The 20,525-nt window shown below is 57.5% G+C and overlaps 1 protein-coding gene across 1 annotated transcript in view; it reads left to right on the forward strand.

The window, feature by feature from the left end:
• PLXND1 (plexin D1) overlaps positions 1-20,525 on the forward strand; it is a 73,842-nt gene that overhangs the window by 45,226 nt on the left and 8,091 nt on the right. The window contains exons 20-32 of the mRNA XM_065845732.2: positions 2,606-2,720; positions 3,731-3,838; positions 4,465-4,577; positions 5,786-5,893; positions 6,566-6,696; positions 7,106-7,304; positions 13,189-13,335; positions 15,146-15,302; positions 15,871-15,974; positions 16,982-17,045; positions 17,695-17,729; positions 19,258-19,362; positions 20,054-20,217. Of these exons, the coding sequence (XP_065701804.1) occupies positions 2,606-2,720; positions 3,731-3,838; positions 4,465-4,577; positions 5,786-5,893; positions 6,566-6,696; positions 7,106-7,304; positions 13,189-13,335; positions 15,146-15,302; positions 15,871-15,974; positions 16,982-17,045; positions 17,695-17,729; positions 19,258-19,362; positions 20,054-20,217 (1,550 nt within the window). The remainder of the gene's footprint in view (positions 1-2,605; positions 2,721-3,730; positions 3,839-4,464; positions 4,578-5,785; positions 5,894-6,565; positions 6,697-7,105; positions 7,305-13,188; positions 13,336-15,145; positions 15,303-15,870; positions 15,975-16,981; positions 17,046-17,694; positions 17,730-19,257; positions 19,363-20,053; positions 20,218-20,525) is intronic.

Below are 20,525 nucleotides of genomic sequence, written 5' to 3' on the forward strand. Positions count from 1 at the left end.
TCAGTTCTGGTAAAGCTGTGAAATCCTGGGCATCTGAGTCTGTGTCACTTGCAGTAATTCCCTTTCTGGCACTTGTGAGATACGTTTGGGGATTTCCACACAGTTTTCGGTCAGCTGGGCTCCTGCTGCCGGCAGAAGAGCTGCAAGTGGCCGTGAGGACTGACCCTTTCCAGGCTGCGGAAAGCCCCTGGGTGGAGACAGGTCCCTGCGGTGTGACCAGGGAGGGCAGGGGGAGGACACAGGGCTGGAAAGTGTCCTGGTGCCTCCCAGGGGCTGCCGTTCTGTCACTGTGGAGATTTCAGTGCTCAGGGCTGTTGTTCATCCTCCTTTCTGCAGAATTCACAGTTCTGTGTTACTGTCCTTTTTCCCATAGAGGGCTTGGCTTACCGCTCTTCTCACCCTCAGTTTCCCACACGTGGTATGCAGCGCGTTGCCATGCAGGGATGTGGCGATGGCTCTTTGTATCTGGAGGGAAAATGCCTCTGTTTCCATGGTCTGAGGTCCTGCAGCCCCCTCCCATCCACGTGTTAACAGAGAAGCGGTGGAGCCAGCAGCGTGGGCAGCGAGGAGGAGGAGGAGTTGGAGGAGGGCTGGGGATGGAGACAAGGCTGTGCCCTCGTGCGGCCCAGAAGAGAGGCACGCAGATGTGCCACCAGTTCAGTGACAGGGGTGTCCGGTTTTGGTTACAGTCTGTCATGGATGAAGTTCTGTTGCAAACTGGAAATGCGGAAATGCAGAAGTAGCAGAATTTCCCGAGTCATTTAAATGGAAATTTTAAATGGGGTAATTTCGGTTTAAGTGAGAACTGAGAAACAGGGAAATCCCTTTGGGGAAGAAAAGGAATTTATGAGTTTGCTGGTCTTGGTTTGACATTAAAGATTCAGGGCAGTGCCCTGGTAGGTCCCTGGGAAGCAGGAGAACGATACCCAGCCCTGCGGAGTCACGTGGGTGTTAGGAGCGTACCAGCAGCGAGAGCGCAGCTGAACCGTCGTGTGCTCGGGTCTGTGTGCGCTCGTTAAACCTCCTGCATGGTTTGAGTTATGGCCTGCTGGCCGTTCGCAGGCAGCAGCTGCCTCTGTAACGCGCTGGCATGCGCTGTGCTGGCGCGGGTCGGTCTGCGCGGCGGTGCCCCCGACCGCGGCCGGACAGCCTGGGGCCGCACAGCCTGCGCCCGCTGCTGCGGGTTCCTCTGCTGAGCTGAGCCGCCTGTTGTTGTTGTGACTCCCACTTTGTTCTTGTTTAGATGATAGAGCTCACATCTGCAGTGATCAGAGCACAGAGCAGCCCTTTAAAACGTGGCTCACTCTCGGTCTTCAGTCTGATGTGATTTTGAGTGTGCCTGTTCTGGGGCCAGGTCCATGTCACTGAGTCGCACAGGGCAGCAGGAGCTGTCTGTGGAGAGAAGGAGCTTGAAGATGGGGCTCCTGAGCATGCCTGTGTTTGGGGGGTCACTTTCAAGTAGCTCTTTGGACGTCCCTACCAGCGCATCTGGAGCTTGATTTTGGTCTAGTTTAGTACCGAGGGGATCCTGTTCACGGCGTGGGGTTCAAGGGCTCGGATTTCCCGGTGGGCTGGAGCTGTGCTCTGTGCATGCTTGGTGCATGGATGTGGTGGGAAGGCTCTGCTCGTGGCACTGCTGTGTCCCAGCTGCTGCGAGCTGGCTGTGATTGAACCACGGTGTGCACCTGTCCGGCAGTGCTCCATGACACAGGTCTAACCATGAGGTTATTCCATCTCTTTCCTACTTAGTTTCAATTTTTTGCTCAAGTTCTTCTCACTTCTCGGTTCTTGAGGGAAGTGAAACTTGCGTTTCCAGAAGCGAAAGACTTGCATGTCATGAGTTTCCCTTATCAGATGCTGCTGTCGAACCTTTTCATCCCAGGGGCCTAGAGAGCCATTGATGAACAGCAGCGAGTAAGCTCTGCAGCCGGCGGTGACGTGCGCTGGGCTCTTCCTGCTGGTCAGGAGACCCAGGGACTGAGCTCGCGTGCTTGTGCTTGGTGTCACAAGCAGTCCGGGTTGGGAGCGGAGCCAGCACCCCGACACCCAGCGCACTGCTTTAGCTGCACCATCGTTTCTTATCTCTGGCCTCATTATTTTTCTTTCCCTTGCTTTATTTGCGTTTCAAAGACTTTAAAGTTTCCTCGGCCTCCTCCTGGGTGGCAGCAGTTCTGCTTTAGGAGGAGGAAGCAGCTGGGATTCAAGGGCGGTCCAGAGGCACAGGAGCTGGGAGATGAGTGGAAGTGATTTCTAGCCGAAGCAGAGCAGGCAGCGCGGTGCGGTGCGACCAGCCCTCCAGGAAAGGAGAGCTGGTGCTTGGGGGGTACGGTGGGGCCGTGGCACAGGCTGGAGCCCGTGGCTCTGCCACCAAAGCCCTGGGATGGGCACCGCCGCAGCCTGCCGGCAGCTGGGCTGGGCTTTCAGCCGAGCACGCGAGAAGGGAATTGGGCTCTTTTGGGACACACAGAGTCCCCGAGGTGCCGCTGTGACAGGGACAGCTGGGGCAGCACGTCCTGGGGCTGCTGAGCGCTGCCCGAGCCCTGTCCCTGCTCTGCTCCGAGCGCTTGGCACCGCGCCGCTCAGCTCCTGCTCCTCCTCCTCTCAGATCCAAGTGGGGAAGTTCAACTACACGATCGCAATGCTGCACCTTGGGGGAGGAGAGACCGCAATCATCGTCTCCATCGTCATCTGCAGCATCTTGCTGGTGCTCTCGGTTGTAGGTAAGGGGACAGAATGAGGAGTTCTGGCTGTACCAAGGATTTTGCTCACAGGGTGCAGATGGCTCACTCACACATACGAAACCTCTGAGTTGTGCAGGATGTGAACCTGAACCTGTGTGGGTGCAGCAAGGAGCTGCTCGTCTTTGTACAGGACCAAGACGGCACCCGGGATGAAGTGTCCTGCAGCACGGAGCTCGTGCTGCCGAACCCATGGTTCAGCTGTTATTAGAGCCCCTGGTATTTATAAACATACCCTTGCCCGCAAACACTCAGTAGCTGTTCCAACACAAAATGCAGAGGGTGTGAGAAAGTGGTCTAGGACTTGTCCTGGCTTGAACAGGGCTGTCCCGGGTCCAGCCGGCCCGGGTCCTGTCAGCAGCAGCAGCCGGTGGCAGACGCCTGGCACAGGGGGGAGGACGGCGAGCGCCCTGAGCTGCAGGGCTGGAGCCGGCGCAGCGTTTGCTCGCCCGCTGGAAGCTGTGCCGCACACCTGCGGCCTCTGGCTGGGCCATCTTCTCATCACATGCCCAGGATGACTGTGCAGCAAGAAACCTCTCAGTTCACAGCAAATGAGGTGTTTCTAATAGGGGTTTAGTTTATTTTTAATAAAGGTTATAATGCACACTATTTATTAAATCCACCACCCATCATTAGAAACATATTTGTGAAGGCATAGGAAGGCTGTCAGACACAAACACTGTAGTGCAGGTGGTAAATGTCTTAAAATCTGTATTCATTAATCAGCTGGAATACATTAATATACAGTAAAGCTGAATATAGACAGCCCAGGCCCAAATTGAAGATGACAGATACAGCATGATCATTAAATTCCAGCTGGTTTTACTTATTTACAGATAATCAACAACTCCTGATCAGATACCAGTCTTGTTGTGGGTGTTAAACCCGCACTGGGTTGAGCTTTCCGCGCCCTGTCAGCAGAGGACCGCTCTGGTCCCGCTGCAGCTGCTCCTAGCGCCCGGCCAAAGGCTTCTTCCCTTCCTCTCTTCCAGCTCTCTTTGTGTTCTGCACAAAGAGCCGCAGAGCAGAGCGCTACTGGCAGAAAACCCTGCTCCAGATGGAGGAGATGGAGTCGCAGATCCGGGAGGAAATCCGCAAAGGTGAGTCACGGTGCGGGGCCGGGGAGCAGCCGGGGCTGGCGGGAGATGCTGGAACAGCAGGGGTGAAACCGCTCGCCTTCTGCTGGGTACAAGTTTGTAGGGTTATTTGTAGGAGAATTCCTGCCATCGCCTTGGGCTCGAGCCGGGTTTGTGAGCGAGGCTGGGTGGCTGTGCCGCGTCCCGCTGCCTGCCCTGGGCCAGCCGCCGATCTGCAGTGCCGCTGGTCTCCCTGCCCGGGCCCGTGGCTGTGGCTGGGGGGTGTGTGAAGGCCACGCTGATCTCTGGTGTGCACAACACTTGCAGCACACTCCTGCAGTGATGGGAGCAGCAACCCAAGCGCCTGCAGCGGCCGCCCCCGCGGTGGTGACAGTGGCGCGGGCAGATGTCCCCGTCCTGCAGAACCGTCCGGGGCTGCTCTGACGAGGTGGAAGGTGCTGTGTCAGTGCTGCGGGACGGCACGTGCAGTGCCGGTGGTTAAACCCTGGCGGTATCTGCTGCTCCTCGAGAAGAGCCCGTGCCAGCCCGCTCGCGGCAGAGACGGAGCCACGGTCTCCGGTGCCAGCCTGCTGCTGCCTCAGCTGCGGGAGTGCCGGAGATCTTACCATCTGCGGGTCTCTTTGTGTAAGGTTTTGCGGAGCTGCAGACAGACATGACAGACCTGACCAAGGAGTTAAACCGCAGCCAGGGGATCCCGTTCCTGGAGTACAAGCACTTTGTCACCCGGACCTTCTTCCCCAAAGTAAGGCAGCACCGCGTTTCATGGGCACCCCATAGCTCCCGGGTCCTCCCTAACCACATCAGGGCCCTGCTTCCCCTCTGCTAAAGCCCTGTTATAGTGTAACAAAACCATTCCGCTGTTATATATTTAGTTGTCACGTATTTCAACCTCAATTATCATCAAAAGTGGAGCCGCAGCTCCGGGGTGTGAAGGGAGGTCGGGTTTGCTGGCGCAGGACGGGAGCCCGGTGGCACGGTCTCGGGAGCAGCTCTGGCTCGCCCGGGCGATGCCCTGCACGCCCTCTTCTGAAAGCACACTAAGTGCTGGGGGTTGCCCCTTCGCCAGCACCCATGTCACCCGTGTCACCCCCGTGTCATCTCACTCCGTTCGGCGGGGGCTGGGGCTGAGGAATGTTCATGCAGTGTGCCACCAAGCATTCCCGACGGCTCTGCCCGTCCTCGGGAGCTCGCTGGATCAGAGATTCGTAGAACGATCGGATGTCTGTGTCTCCCTTTCCTCCCCTCTGCCGAAGGCGGGCGCACGGTGCTCCCGGTCAGAGGCCCCCGGGTGCCAGTCCCGCTCTGTCTGCCCAGGCTCCGCCGTGGCTGCCGCAGACGCGCCGGTGCCGTAATTCCCATCACCGGCTGCTGCGCCGTGTTGCTCTGTGCCCTCAGCAGCGGCTGTATTTCACCCCCGAGGCAGCGTATTTCAGTGCTGAGGAGTGAGATGATGATTTATGGCTGCGGAGTGTTTCATTAGTAGTTATTACTCAGGTTTTTAAGTCATCCAGTCTCTATATATCTGCACGCTAGAGTCTTTAAGGTTCAGGCTGCTATGTGAATGTTAGAAACTTAAACATTTTTCCCATCTGTTTCAAAAGTTACATATGTTAAATCACCCAGTACTGCTCTATTTTGACTTAGTCTTCTATAAGGCTTTCTCTTCTGGGATTTTTCTAGCTGTCAAGTTAGTCTATTTGCAGTCTCCCTACCCTAACAGCCTCGTGTCTGTGCAGACATCTGCCTCCCCCTGTTCTTGTGGTGTTTGCTCATTCAAGAGGCTCTTGCAAAGCGTTTAAAGGCTTCGTAAACCACAGCAGTGCGTTTCTCCGTGCTGGGTGGTCCTCATTCCGATGACACGTCTCTCTGCCTGGTTCTCGGGCGGCGCGCGGCACATGCGGAGGTCCGGCCGCTGCAGCCGCCGTCCCGTAACGCTGTGCTTGCTCGCAGTGTTCCTCGCTCTACGAGGAGTGCTACGTCCTGCCGGCCCCGCAGCTCGGCTCCCCGGTGGGCTCCCAGGTCCAGGAGACGCACCCGCTGCTGGTGGGGGAATGGAAAGTGAGTAACCCGCTAACCGAACGACTGCTCGGTGGTTGCGATCCAGGCTGGCGTGTGCTGACAGTGCCGTGCGTTTTCTTGTGGTGCCGGGGGGATGCTCTTTCTCGGAACAGTTAGCACAGAGCAGCATCGGCTCAGCTTTGGCTGGTCACTCTGTGGGTCTGCTCTCACACGCAGGATTTCTGGCCCGGGATCCTGGCTCCGCTGTGCGCGTTTCTTGGGAGTGCACCGCGTTGTGTGTCACTGCGGTGCCACACGCAGTGCGATTCCTCCCACGAAGGGCTCAGTGAAAGCTGCTCGTGTCCCAGAGCTGGGTCTCGTGTGGACAAGGTTGGAATTGGAGAGTCAGAGTCACTCTGCTCTGGTTTGTCAACATCCATATCATAGTGGAGAGCCCAAAACTGGCCCCGAGCTCCAGGTGGCCTCCCAAGTGCTGAGCAGAGCGGAATGGTCGCTGTCACTGTCACTGCCCCGCTGGCCAAGCTGCTGCTGCTCCAGCCGCAGCTGCGGTCGTGCCCTCACCAGGGAAGGCTTGAGCCAGGCGGAGGGAGCGGAGTGTCTGAGCGGGTCCCTCTGCGTTCAGCAGGGGCATCTGGCAGGCAAGAAGGGTAAAAGCTGGAGGGAAACAACACGGAGGGTTTTTCTCACTCTGTTTCGTGCATTTTTCTTCAGATCCCTGAAAACTGCAGACCCAACATGGAAGAAGGAATCTCGCTGTTCTCCACCTTGCTCAACAACAGGCACTTTCTCATCGTGTTTGTCCACGCTCTCGAGCAACAGAAGGACTTTGCTGTTAGGGACAGGTATGAGCTTCAGAATCAAAGACCTGGCAGCCGGAGGAGACTGATTTATTCCTCACCTGTGAATAATCCAGCCCGTGCCTGGAGCCCTGCATTTCAATTGAAGGCTGAGTTATATTTGCCTCCCACTTTTCTATTAGAAACGGATGGCCATAAACCTCGGTCATCCTGAAGAGCACCAGAAGGGTGACTGCTCGTGTTTGTGTCCTTGGACACTGGGGTCACCAGGGAGAGGGTGCGAGCTGACCTGAGATCCTGCAGCAGTGAAAGGGGGATTGAAGTTCTAACACCTTTGAGAAGGCTCATGAAAATGGTCTCAAATGCTGCCTTTGTGTTTTGGGTTTTTTTAGCACCGGCTGGTGGTTTAGTCCTGTTAATTGGTGCTGGAGTCATAGACAGTTCTGTGTTTCAGATGTAACCTGGCCTCCCTGCTCACTATCGCATTACACGGGAAACTGGAGTATTACACCAGCATCATGAAGGACCTCTTGGTGGATCTAATAGATGCATCAGCTTCCAAAAACCCCAAGTTGATGCTGAGGAGAACAGAATCCGTGGTGGAGAAGATGCTGACCAACTGGATGTCCATCTGCATGTACAGCTATCTCAGAGTAAGAGAACCAGATCACTGTGCAGCGGTGGGTGATGGGGGCACGGGTGACAGCTGGGGACCTGCTGGCACTGCCACAGGAGCGGTCACTGACAGCTGATGAGCTCCAGTGCATTGGAAGGTCCAAGTGTGGAAAAGCAACCTGAAGTTCAGTTGCTTTTCCGCTTCTGCCTGGGGCTGTGGTGATTGAGACTGTGTCGATTGAGACTGTGTCAGGCCTTTCCTGAGGCCGGAGCGCGCAGAACATTTTCACCACGCCTGAGAAGAGAGCTGCAGGGGAGCTGAAAAGTAACCAGAGTGGCTTGAGGTTTTGGAAACGGCTCCAGCTATGTGTTGTTCTCTCTGACCAGCTTGCGCAGCCGCACTGGTGGTTGCCAGCGGGTTCAGCATCGTCTGGCCCGGGCGCGGAGCCCTGGCTGCGGGGGCCGTGCTCCCAGGGGCCGGTGCTGCCCGGCCTGCCCTGTCCTGGTGCCGTTCGCGTGGGGGCTCCTGGCGCAGCAGAGTCCTCGTGGTCCCAGGCTGGCCGGGCGGGTCTCGGAGGAGAGGGGGTGTCTGTCCCAGAAGCCTGAGCGTCTCCCGACAGTAACGGAAAGGAATAGATTTGGCATCTGAGAGCACATCAGCAGTCCATCTGCTCAGTGCTTTATCTCCAACATTTGCCAATTCTGCTCGGAGTTTCCCAGAAGAATTGAGCAATAACTTAATTGATTCCATGGCAGTTAATTGGAGGACACCCCATTATAGCCACAGGGGAGAGCCTGGAAAAAAGCCTTTGAAAAATCTCTTTTCCCAAAGTGTTTGCTATAGGCGCAGAAGCAACGCTGCATTGTCCTCATATGTACCGTCATGCCTTCTGATCTCGGCTGATGAGCACTTTTTGTCCTAAGGCCCATGGTTTTGTAGTTCATAATCTTTCATTTTAGCTCACATAATTAGCCAGTATAATGAAGGCAAAGTTAAAGGAGTGAATGTGGATGGCTGTGCCCATGCAGCACGGCTGCCCAGCCTGCAAGAGCAGAAAAGAGTGAATTAGTGCATTTTTTTAATCTTCGTTTTTTGTGCCTGTAGTTAAACCATTGGAGAAAAAAAGTGCTGAGCTCTCCTTTTGGAGAGCGGAGACCACATGTGAGGCATCTGATCCAGCTCTGGTTTGTGCTAAAAATGGACATTGTGCAAGAAGGCTTTCTTGGGGAAAAGGAGAAAAAAAGAGGAAAGAGAGTTGGGTCTTATCACGCGGGCCTGAAGCCTTGGGCACATTACAGAGCTAATTAAGGATGACGAGCTCCGGGAGCGCTGGCGTGCTGCCCTGCCCCGGCGGTGCCCGTCACCCTGGGCTCGTCCAGGGCCGGTGGCAGGGCCAGTGACACAGCCAGTGACACAGCCAGTGACAGGGTCAGTGACACGGCCAGTGACAGGGTCAGTGACACAGCCAGTGACAGGGTCAGTGACACAGCCAGTGACACAGCCAGTGACAGGGTCAGTGACACAGCCAGTGACAGGGTCAGTGACACAGCCAGTGACAGGGCTGGTGAAATGCCCAGTACCAAGGCCGGTGGCCGTCCCTGCAGCCAGGGCGGTGCGGCCGATGCTGGTGTGGCCGTGGAGGGGGAGGCCGAAGGGCAGGCTGTGCAGGGAGCGGGGCTGCGGGGTGGCCGTGGCCTTTAGCAGAGCTGAGGGGCCACCCCCAAACCTGAATTTCCATCCGCTGGTGGATTCTGGTCCCCGGCAGGGTAACGTCGCACCCGGGGGTCAGCCCCATCTTGCTCGTGTGCTCGGCCCGGAGCTCTGGCGGTGAGGCCATCGCAGCACGTTCGGCCGCAGCCCATTTCCCACCTTGGAAAAGCAAACGGTTTCTGTACTAGTGTGCGAGAAAGGGTTGGTTTCCAAGCGGCTTCCACATGGCGTGTGCTCAGCAGGGAGGGATGAGGGGGGACCTGATGGAGGAGAAACCGTGCTGCCTGCCGACATACAGCTGAGGAAGAGGAGTGACCAGACAGAAATGTCCGGAGAGCCCTTTGAGTGTCCCGGGCGACACGAGCTCGGCTGTGCCGGGCACGGGGCTCCCGGTGCGGGGCGGCAGAGCTGGGCCTGCCCCGCCGCGCACGTGAGCGCGGAGCCGCTGCCGTCAGACCCACGGCGCCTCCACAGCGCGGCTGCCTGCAGCTCAGCGCCGTGATTTGAACCCTAGCGATAGTCAAGCGCCTCCCGGGTGCCTCGCGCTCCTCTGGATCAAACTCTCGTTGCCCTCTGAGAGGCATTTCTTGGGTAAAGAAGCAGGCTGCCCGCCTGCCCGTGGCACTGCTCTGTCAGACGTGTGATGATGGGTCTGGTTTTCATTCCCGAATTATCCCCATTAATCACAACGTCTATTCGAAACAGCTGCTGCGAAGGTCCCTGCCGTTGTGCAGTGGAAAAATTCCAAGTGCTTGTATTTTCCCTTGTAAGTCAGCGCTACATGCTCAAAACATTTGTTTCGTATTAAAGCTCTGCCTAACAGTCCGTCCATTTGTGTTCTGGGGGAAGATGATTTGGAGGAGCTGTCTTCAGCTGGGCAGGGCTGCAGCCCCGGTCTCATGGCCGGGATGCGCAGGGCCCCGGGGGCGCTGCCGGGAGGTTCGGCTCGGTCGCTGCTCGTGCTGCGCGGAGCAAACCCGCAGCGCTGGCACCGCCGGCGCGCACCGCGGCTCTGCACAGCCGCGAGAGGGTGGTGGAGGAAATGATCCACGCCTGTGTTTTCTGCTACAGCTTTGACGAAAAATGCTGGAAAAAAGAAAACCCTCCCCATGAGGTACCATGTTGCTCTGGGCCTGTTCCCTGACGGGGAGTTAAAGGAACACTAAGGTCCTGGAATTCAGCTTTTAGGTCGGGTCCAAGCTTCCAAAGCTTTGCGTGGGAGGTGGAGCTGAGGTTTGGTTCTTCACAGAATGTAAATAGATAATCATCCCAAAACTAGCAGGCACTTGGGATAAGCAGCTGTTTTCTGTGCTTTTCCCACCCCAGCCTCACCGAGGCGTTTTGGAAGCGCCTGTACCGTGTTCCTGGGAGGACATCTCTTAACGACTTGTCAGCCTTGTTAATAGGGCAGCAACATGTGAATCCGCTCTGTGCTCGAACCCTCTCTTTTTTCCCAGGCATATAAAACCCGAGCCCTCCCACGCTCGTCGTGCGTGAAGCCGTTCAAGTCATGCCAGCCTGAGCTGTGCTTTCCATTACTGCAGAGTTATTTCAGTGCCCTGGGTAGCTTTAAGGGCCCATAACAGTTCAGTCAAAAATGAAAATGAAGTCTCATTAAAATACATTCACGATAGGAGGAAAAAAGGCCCCAGACTGTGTTTTTTTAAGTATTTTTTTGTCCTGAATCAGCACTGATCTCTTCTAGTTAAACTTCCTTTCTCCCAACTAGCCAAGTCCAAAGACAGTTTTGATTCGTTTCCAGATGAGTTTTACGAACAATGCTTGCGGTTTCCAAGTTTGCCATTTTATCTCTAGTCCCTGCCTGCCAGCCCGTCTTTCCCCCCTTTGAAATCTGCTGTCTGATTAGCGCTTTTGCAGATTTCCACAACATCCCACGGTTCCCGAGCCCGAAAGCCAGCACAGAAATAGCACCTGGCGGGCGCAGCGCTGTCGTGGTGTCCCGCACGGCCATTTCCGGCTGCTGCTGCTCGTTCCCGCGGCGGCGGCTCCGCAGCGCTCGCCGGGGCTGCCCCGTCCCCCGCCGAGCCCGGCGTGAAGGAGCCGCAGGGTCACCCCGGCCCGCGCTGTCCCAGGCCTGCAGGGCTCCCGTCTGAGCAGGACTCGCGCTTCTATCTGGTTGTGCCGGCAGCGGCGTCGCTGTTGGCAGCCCCTCGCCTCTCGCTCGTGGCCAGAGCTGCCCATGGGGACAGGCTCCAAACCCCTGCATTCAGCCCGGTTTTGTCCCTGTGTTGCTCGCACACCCCGACACAGAGTCCCTGTTCAGCAGAGCCAGCGTCAGGGTTTGTCACGGCCGGGCAGGGGCAGCGCCGCCGGTCACCTCGCTGTTTGGGGAGGCCGGTGCTGCAGCCTGGGCTGTGCCAGCGCCATCCCCTCTACTCCCGTCTCGTCCTCCTGCCCGTGGCTCCGAACTCACTCCTCTGTGTGTCATCTGACACTTTCTGTCCCCAATCCTCCACCTCTCCGTGTCCCCGCGGCCTCACGTCTGTCTGTGCGTTCCGGCCGCGGTTGCCTCTCTTGGTTGCGGCGCTGCAGCTCCGCGCTGCGCCGGTTTGCGCTGCGTGCTGGGGCGGAGCGGGGCGGCGTGGCACCCGGCAGAGGGCCGAGGAGCGTCCCCGAGCCCACGAAAAGCTGCCCTGGCGAAGCGGAGCGGCTGCACCGTCGGCGCAGATGGTGCGTGCCCACCCACAGCCCTGCTGTAGCGCCTTATCGGCAACTGCGCCGAGCGCAGCTGAATCAAAGTCGACATCAAACTAATTGCTTTAGCAATTATAAGGCAATTAGAATAAAAGAATCACCAAGTCTTAATTAAGAAGCAGATTGAACAGGATTTAGCAGCTCCTAACTGAGAAATATCAAAATCACTCGATATCTGTTGTCTCGAGTAGGATTTCAGATGGCAGGAATGTTTGTGCAGGGTGTGTGATGCTCACAAGTACAGAAATGTGCGGTAATTTGCACTTGCCTCGTTGGAGGGAAATGGCACATGAACGGCAGGGAGAATGGGATGCACTCCAGCACTGAAAAGTTTCTTAAGAAAATAGCTTGTGTTTGACTTGCACATCAGCGCAGCAGACAGAAGTGGATCGGAAAGCTGGCATTAAACCATGCAGCTGAACCGCATCGCACATCGCTGGGCCCCGTTACGTTTTTTGTTTTCATTGCAGCAGTGTCACAATTCACCTCTCCTGCAAGATGCAGTGGGATGGATGTGAGGAGTTAAATGCCGTGTTTGCTTGCTGCGGCATGGGAACAGCCGCTGACCCTGATCCTCCCCGCTCCGCTCCGCTGCGATGGGCTGTGCTGTGCTATGAGCAGTGGCGCTGGTTCCCAGCGCCGCAGGCACACGCGGCGGGCCGGCTTCCACGGCTCTCAATGGAAACCGCGCAGCGCAGCGAGGAGTTCGGCTGATGCCTTCACGGGAAAGCCGGGCACCAAATATCTCTGTAGACCTGGATTTTTGTGCACATCAGCCCCATGCTCGTGCTGCTGAGCGCAGTCCGTTGTGCAGTATGCGCTGTCAGACTGAAGGAAGCGTCTCTGTACTGGAGCGTGCCAGACTCTCCACAAAGTTCATGTGTAATTTCACATGTAAATTAATGCACATTTGTGTTTTGCTGAGCATCGTGCATGCACGTACACTCCCAGCACAGAGATGCATATGTCCAGAGCTCCTGAGCAGCTCTGCCTGCAGGTAGCAGGCCTGGCACAGCCCGCGGTGGCAATCACAGCCCGCGGTGGCCATCACAGCCCGCGGTGGCAATCACAGCCCGCGGTGGCAAGCACAGCCCGCGGTGGCCATCACAGCCCGCGGTGGCAATCACAGCCCGTGGTGGCAATCACAGCCCGCGGTGGCAAGCACAGCCCCGCAGCGCTCGCTGCACAACTTGGACGGGCTGTGCCGGTGCTGACCATCACGGCTCACCCTCACCGAAAATCGCCCGTGGCTGTTGTTGGCTGTTGTGTCCTCTTTCCCATCTGCGCTGTCACGTTGCCACAAGTCTGAAAACATCTGGGCAGCCTCAAGGCAAGGGTGGTGGGAGCTGGGGTGACGGCGCGGAGCAGTCCTGCACCGGTCCTGTGTCCCGCTGCACAGAGGCACACCGGTTTGCACCTCGGTGTCCCTGCAGCGCCTGTCCCCGCTGTTACCACCACCAGCTCTGGTTTTCTTACCTGCTCTTTCCTTCCTACAGGAGACGGTCGGGGAGCCCTTCTTCCTGCTGATCTGCGCCATCAAGCAGCAGATCAACAAGGGGTCCATCGACGCCATCACGGGGAAGGCGCGGTACACGCTGAACGAGGAGTGGCTCCTGCGGGAGAACATCGAGGCCAAGCCCAGGGTGAGTGCCCGCCATCCGGGCTGGCGCTGCGTGTCCCGGCAGGGCGGTTGTGCAGACAGCTGATGCGATACTTGTGCAGGTGCAATAGCCGTGTGTCTGATACACCTGCCTAAGCACACGACTGCAGAGCAAGGCTTGTGGTGTTGGTTTGCATGTCCATCCCCTGTGGGTCACCTAAGTACCTCAGGTTAGGGCGGAGGGAGGTGAGAAAACTTGTTCTGCTGCATTCAGAGAGTTAAAGCAACACGTTTACCATTCCCAGCAAAAGAGCATCTCCAGGAGCATGGGAAGGCGCTGGCTGCGAAGCCGAGGGCTCTGCGCAGGCTGCTGCAGAAACGGTGCTGAAAAGCGGTGCTGAGAGCGGCTCCTGGGGGAGCGGGCAGGCCGGGCTGTGCGTGTGAGGGGCTCCGCTCCCCCCGCGCCTGACACAGAATTCAGCAAACACCTTTCCAGGGCCTGGGTCAAATCGTGCTTTCAATTCCCTGGCATGAGTCTGGAACAGCTTCAGTGCAGCCGGTGGGTTACCCCAGATGTGCGTCTCCATAACTCAGAGCAGGTTCAGGCTCCACAGCCTCTGCAGATTCCTGTTACCAATTGACCTGTAAACGTACAGCACAGAGTGAGAGGGGTTAGCAGCAGGGCGCAGAGTATTGGCTTTCTCGGCAGAAATGGTAACTTGGTAAGTCTGAGCAGGAGAAACGCGACTGCTTCCTACATTGTTTGCAAGAAGATGAACAACAGCGAACAGGGGCTGTTGGAGGAAGGAGAGCGATGCGGGGTTAGTGCAAACTCACTGGCGGTCCCCCCATTGCTGAACTCGGCTTTGAAAAACACCTGCACAATACATAATGTGAAAAAAACATCTTTATTTACTGCTATGGAAAAAATTGGACTTAATCCGTGCATTCACATTGTTCTTGCGGTCAAGGATGCCAAGCCTGTGTCCTATACTTCAAAGCAGAGTTTGCAGAGTGGCCTCCAGGCTGTGAAAACCCCAGCTGTAAATGCCACGTGTAGCTGCTTGCTGTGGGGTGGCTTCAGGGCTGTGTGTGCCACCAAGTGCAGCTCGGCGTTGTCCTGGGGCTCGGGCACACCGCGGAGGACTCGAGCAGAGGCAGAGCTGGGGCTGTCCCAGCGCAAAGCCGGGCCAGAGGAAGAGGCCACGCTTGGGGCGCTGGGGTCTGCACGGCTTGCGAGGGGAGGAGGCGCCTGGGAGAGGGGGTTTTGTAGGAGTCGCTCTCATTGCCCTGCGGCGTTCTGCGGCACCTGTAGCAGTATCTGGGCATCCCCGCTCGCAGCTGCGTGTCCGGCTGCTCAAGGGGTTCTCAGCAGGTTCCTGGGGTGCTGGGGGTTGGCTCCAGCGCTGCTGCAGACCCAGCCTGCCGCACTTAAAGCTGGTTTAAACAAAAGAGCTGAGCCCATTGCGTCGGGGAAAGGCCGGGCACCGAGCCCTGGCAGTCCCATTTGTCACCAGCTGGAGCTGAGCTGGGGTGACTGGTGATGCGGTGACCTCTCCTGCCCCCAGGGTGGTCTCTGTGTGTCAGGGCTGAGGTGCATTAGCGAGGCAGCCGTGGGGAGGCTGTGGCCTTGCTGCCTGCGTCCTCCTGGCTCCATCACCAAACAGGGGCCTTCAGCTGTAAATCAGCGCCCTTCTCTAGCGGGAAGGCACAGGGAGCTGCATTTGTTCAGCCTGATCTCCAGCAGCGCGGGGCCCGGCGCGCGGCAGCGAGAGCTGCGGGTGCAGCAGCCTGCGCGGTCCCGGGAGCCGGCAGAGCCGGGCGGGTCACCCCAACCCAGCCTCTGTCCGCAGAACCTCAACGTCTCCTTCCAAGGCTGCGGGATGGACTCCCTGAGCGTCAGGGCCATGGACACGGACACGCTCAGCCAAGTGAAGGAGAAGATTCTGGAGGCCTTCTGCAAGAACGTGCCCTACTCCCAGTGGCCAAGGGTGGAAGACGTCGACCTCGGTAAGGACCAGATGCGTTGGACCGGCCGGTCCTTAGAGCCGGAGGAAGCAGCTGATGTTGCATGGTAGCTCTCGGTGTCTGTCAGAGGGCAGCGGGTGAGGCAGCGCTGACGAGGGAGCAGACGTCAAGGCAGCCTTGTTCTGAGTGGTCTGCAGGGGATGGGACCAGATCCTTGTGGGCAGGAGGGAGCCAAGTAACAGGAAAGACGCTTTAGGAGAGCCCGAGTTGAGCAAAGGGATGCTTGGACTTGCACCCTTTAAAGCCCATAGTCTTAACCCCAAAACAGGGACCCTCTGAGCCTGCACGTGCCTTGTCAGTACATGTCTCACCATAAGCAGTGGTAAGGGAGCCCATGGACTCCTGTCCTGCCACAGATGCAGGGCTGTCATTTATCTACCCAGTGCTCAACTTCTTATCCTGAAATTTAAAAAGGATCCCAGCCCAGTGCTGGTGAGAGGAGCCCATGCTGCCAGTGGTGCCCCGGTGCCACGCAGCGGGCCCTGGAGCCCCGGACCCCGCGGCGCGTCCCTCCCGGGGCGGGTGCCACCTCTCCCTCCTCTGTGCGCAGAGTGGTTCGCCACCAGCACCGACAGCTACATCCTGCGGGACCTGGACGACACCTCGGTGGTGGAGGACGGCAGGAAGAAGCTGAACACATTAGCACATTACAAGGTAATCCTGGCAGGCTGCGGGAAGGCTGTGCTTCCTCGGAGCCCGCCTGGCCCCAGGGGCGAGCTGCGGTTCCCCTCCAAAAACAGGATTATCAGGAACAGGCAGGGAGGTTGCCATAGCTCCGCCAGAGCTTCCGGGGAATAGACATCTGCCCTGGCGAGAAGCTCGTTAATATTGCAACACACTGAAACTAATTAAACACTCTTCATGCAAAACAAGTTATTACTGACAACAGAAAGAGGAGGAAAAAAAGCTCCTATTCCCAACGGCCACCAGCTTAGCTGATTAGTATCACTCTGCTCTTGATCCGTGCTCCTGCTGAAGTCACGGGCACAGTTGTCGCTGCCAGCTCTGAGAGCCGGGGTGGGGATGCCATCGAGGAGCAGAGGCCAAAGGGTGGGGAAATGTGGCAAATCAAATTGTTTTCTTGACCGTTTTTCCTTTTAAAATTAAATGAAACCAGAAGTTCTTCTATGATTTCCATATTCCTGAGTATGCCTGGGAGCATAATCCTCACTGGTCTGTAGCAGTGCACGGAAAATCAAAACCGGAGCTGAGTCGTTATTAATATGGTGATTAGTGTAGCAGCCGCGCTGCAGAGCCCCAGCGCTGGCCCGGTGCCCGCAGCACGGAGCGGTGGCACCGGCCCCGCGGTGCAGGCTCCGCGCTCCTTCTCCCCTTCAGGGAAAGGCAGGACACACCTGCGCAAGGCTCCTTCCTCTTCAGAGTACCTGGTGTCGACATCCAAAATGTGTCTCGGATACATATATTTGCCTGATTCCTGTCAGATTTGAGAATCTCACTGTCTTGCATTTGCATTTTAAAGACCGTTTCCATGTAGGGCAGTGGCGTTTCCAGGCTGGGGAGGGAGCAGGGCAGGCACGGAGGGTTTCAGCAGTGATTGCACCGGTGTCCCCGGCCCCCGGGGTCTCCGTGGGGCCGTCTGTGGCTCCATGGGAGGCACCTTTAAGCCCTGTCCTCATCATCTGCTGTTTCTTCCTCCGCAGATCCCCGAAGGGGCATCGCTGGCCATGAGTTTGTCGGACAAGAAGGACACCACGCTGAGCAGAGGTAGCGTCCCGCCTCGCTTCCCCATGGCTGCTGGCCGGGCAGGAGCACTGGTGTTGCAGAGGGGTGTGTGGCCAGGGGTGCGCGAGCTGCCTGTGTGCTGGGCTGCGGTGTCACCGGCACTCGCAGATCGCCCCGTTGTAGCAGCGTGTTGGGCAGAGCTGGGCCCTTTCCAGCGCAGTTACGCGTGCAGTTTTTTGTCAGTGCATTTCAAGGTTTCAGGCTGTGCAGGGAGTCAGAACAGACCAAGGGAGACAAAAATTCACATTGAGCAAGGAGTTTCAGAGCCCCTCTCCAGGCTGTCTGCGTGGTGGGGGTCCCTGCGCCTGCTGAACAAGGAGCTACGGCCCTGGTGACCGCGGGCATCGCGGTGCAGGTGTCCCTGTGGTGATCCTGCTCTTGCTCCCTCTTGGGTGGCTCTTAAAACACCCTTGGGAGACCTCGAGTCCTCCCTCCAGTGCTTCCTGAGGGGCTCCCCATGCACCCCAGAAGGTGATAAACACAACCAACACAAAAATGCTGTGGTCGCTTGGGTGGGAGCACCCACTCGATGTTGGGGCTCTTGGGGAAAGCAAAGCACCTCCTGACGCAGGGCGTCTGGGGCGGGTTTGGGCCCCCGACTGAGCTGCCGTGTCTCTCTTGTGCTCCACAGTGAAGGATCTGGACACCGAGAAGTACTTCCACCTGGTGAGTGTCCCGCTGCTGGGGGCCGGGCTGGGGGATCCCGCAGCGGACAGGGGGACGGGGTGTCCCCTGCTGCCGGGGGCTCTCCGGGACACGTCCCCCTGGGACAGCGCTGGGAGCAGGGTGACACAGTGATCCCTCGTCTCTCCTGCACTCCAGTCTCTGCATCCTGTTTTTTCAGCATGTGTGATGAAAGAGGAGAAAACCCTCTCAGCCTCGCTGGTATTAACTTAATTCATCTCCGTGGGCTGGAACGTCAGGTGTGATGAACAAGCTGCCTCGGGGCTCGTTAGTTTGCTTCCGAGAGGCTCACAGAGGCACAGAGAGGTTATCTGGAGACAAGCTTTAGTGCAATGGGACATAATGAAAAATCACCAGGATGGCAAAGCAATTGTGCCCAGTGTGGCTGTCAGCAGCTGCAGGGAGCCGGGAGCGCGGTCGGTGCCGCCGGTAGCACCCACGGCAGCCTGGGTCACGCAGGGAGCCGGGAGCGTGGTCAGTGCCGCCGGTAGCACCCACGGCAGCCTGGGTCACGCAGGGAGCCGGGAGCGTGGTCGGTGCCGCCGGTAGCACCCACGGCAGCCTGGGTCACGCAGGGAGCCGGGAGCGTGGTCAGTGCCGCCGGTAGCACCCACGGCAGCCTGGGTCACGCAGGGAGCCGGGAGCGCGGTCGGTGCCGCCGGTAGCACCCACGGCAGCCTGGGTCACGCAGGGAGCCGGGAGCGCGGTCGGTGCCGCCGGTAGCACCCACGGCAGCCTGGGTCACATCCTGCGGGAGCCGCCGCCCCAGGGCACGGAGATGAATGAGCTCTGCCTGTGCGCGCTGGGAGTGCCGAGTGCTGAGCGGTGCTAAAAGCTGCTATGAGGATAAGTGTGATGGACAACAACAATATTTGGTAGCTTCATTTTTTTTCTCTGCTGAAGTGTCGGTGCTCAAATAGAGCACAAACACACGGTACATGCACGCACAAGCACGCGCAGAGCAAGGGGGAGAAGGGACAGGAAACCAAGTGCGCACATGTGAAACAATGCCAAGATGGACTTAAATGGCCCGTTAGGTCGTTATAGAGCAGTAATTAAATGACCTGACCAGTGGAATATTTATTTTTGTTTTTACAAAGGCCAGGGTAGAACCATTGGCTGATCGTTCTTGCACTTTTTCCAAACCGAAGAAAGCCGGTTTGGTTTCCGTGGAAGCCTCGTGCGTAGCTCCTGGGAGCCTGAAGTGCACCGGGGCGCTGCGCGGCGGCCAGGACGGCGAGCAGACTGACGCGCCGAGTGAGATTGATTGTTTCATTTTCTTTGTCTAGCTTGAGAGAGGCAATAAAGAGCGCAGGAGAAACATACGTCAGGAAAACTGAGTATTATGAACCACTTTTTTAAAGCCATATAAGGGTCTATTTGTAACACATTAACTGCTTTTTAATTGAATTTTACGTGTAGCTGACATTGGCGTTCTATAGTTAAAGGAGAATTCGGTGTGACACTTGCGGAGAGGAGCGCTCTGACCGTGTGCTTTCTGTCGGAGCAGGTCCTCCCCACCGATGAATCCGTTGAGCACAAGAAGTCGCACAGACAGAGCCACAGGAAGAAGGTCCTGCCGGAGATCTACCTGACCAGGCTGCTCTCCACCAAGGTGGGAGCGGGGGCTGGCGCTGGGGCTGTGCGGGACCGGGGGCTCCGGGGCGGCGGGAGCAGCTTCAGGAGCAGGTTCAGCAATGCAGCCGGGCTCCCCCTCCCCAGCCTATGCATGGAGCAGCGTGAAGCCCCATGCCATGTCCCGGGCTGAGCTGGGCTCTGTGCGTGTGATGCTGAGCGCTGCAGGGCTCACGATGCACAGTTCAGACCCAAACCCATCTCCCCAGCCAGGGATCCTGCTGGGAAAGGAGCTGGAGATGCTCAGCTCTGTCTGTGCAATCTTAATTCAGATTGGAACTTGCCCGCTCTGTGCGGATGCTCCAGGAGTTGGGCTCCCAGCCCATCTTTAATCCCAGCATGATGCCTCGCTGGAGCAGAGATCACAAGGATGGCCAGCAGTCTCCAGTCTTCTTTGTATTTACTGTGCAGAACAATCACAGATGTGAGATCCTAGCAGTAAGAAAGAAAAATCTCAATGCCAAAAGAAATTAAACCCAAATGCAAGCTAATTATATCACTATGCACAAACAAGCCTTTCCCTCCCTGCTTCGGCATCCCCTTTCCCTTCTCGTTTATCCAACTGGCAGCGAAGGCTTTCCCGTTGCGCGCAGCTCCGCAGCCGCTGGCGCTGCGTTCTGGGCTGGGGCGCTGCCGCGCTCCCGTCCCCATCGTGTGCGCTCGTCCCGCAGGGCACGCTGCAGAAGTTCCTGGACGACTTGTTCAAAGCCATTCTCAGCATCCGAGATGATAAACCGCCTGTGGCCGTCAAGTATTTCTTTGACTTCTTAGAGGAGCAAGCAGAGAAAAGAGGGATCACAGACCCTGACACTATGCACATCTGGAAGACCAACAGGTTTGGAAGAGGAAATCTCTTCTTTCTTTCCTTCCTTCCTTCTGTCTCTCAGGAGCAGCAGCTGCAGAGCCTTGGTGTCCTGGGCTAATCATTAGGTTGCTAGAAGTAGAAGAGGGACTTGGAAAGCAGGAGGGTGGCGAGGAGGCGGTGAAAGGTGGGGCCAGACACAGGCCTGGAGAGCTTTGAACCAGCAGAGCTCAGGGCAGCGGCGAGCTGGGCGGGGGCGCAGCAGGTGACGGGCAGGGCAGGACTGGCACGCTGATGCAAACAAAGCAGAAGCAGAGAGAGACAGGACGGGACACAGCAGC

Source organism: Patagioenas fasciata, chromosome 10 (assembly GCF_037038585.1).
Source record: "Patagioenas fasciata isolate bPatFas1 chromosome 10, bPatFas1.hap1, whole genome shotgun sequence".
Classification (NCBI taxonomy): domain Eukaryota; kingdom Metazoa; phylum Chordata; class Aves; order Columbiformes; family Columbidae; genus Patagioenas; species Patagioenas fasciata.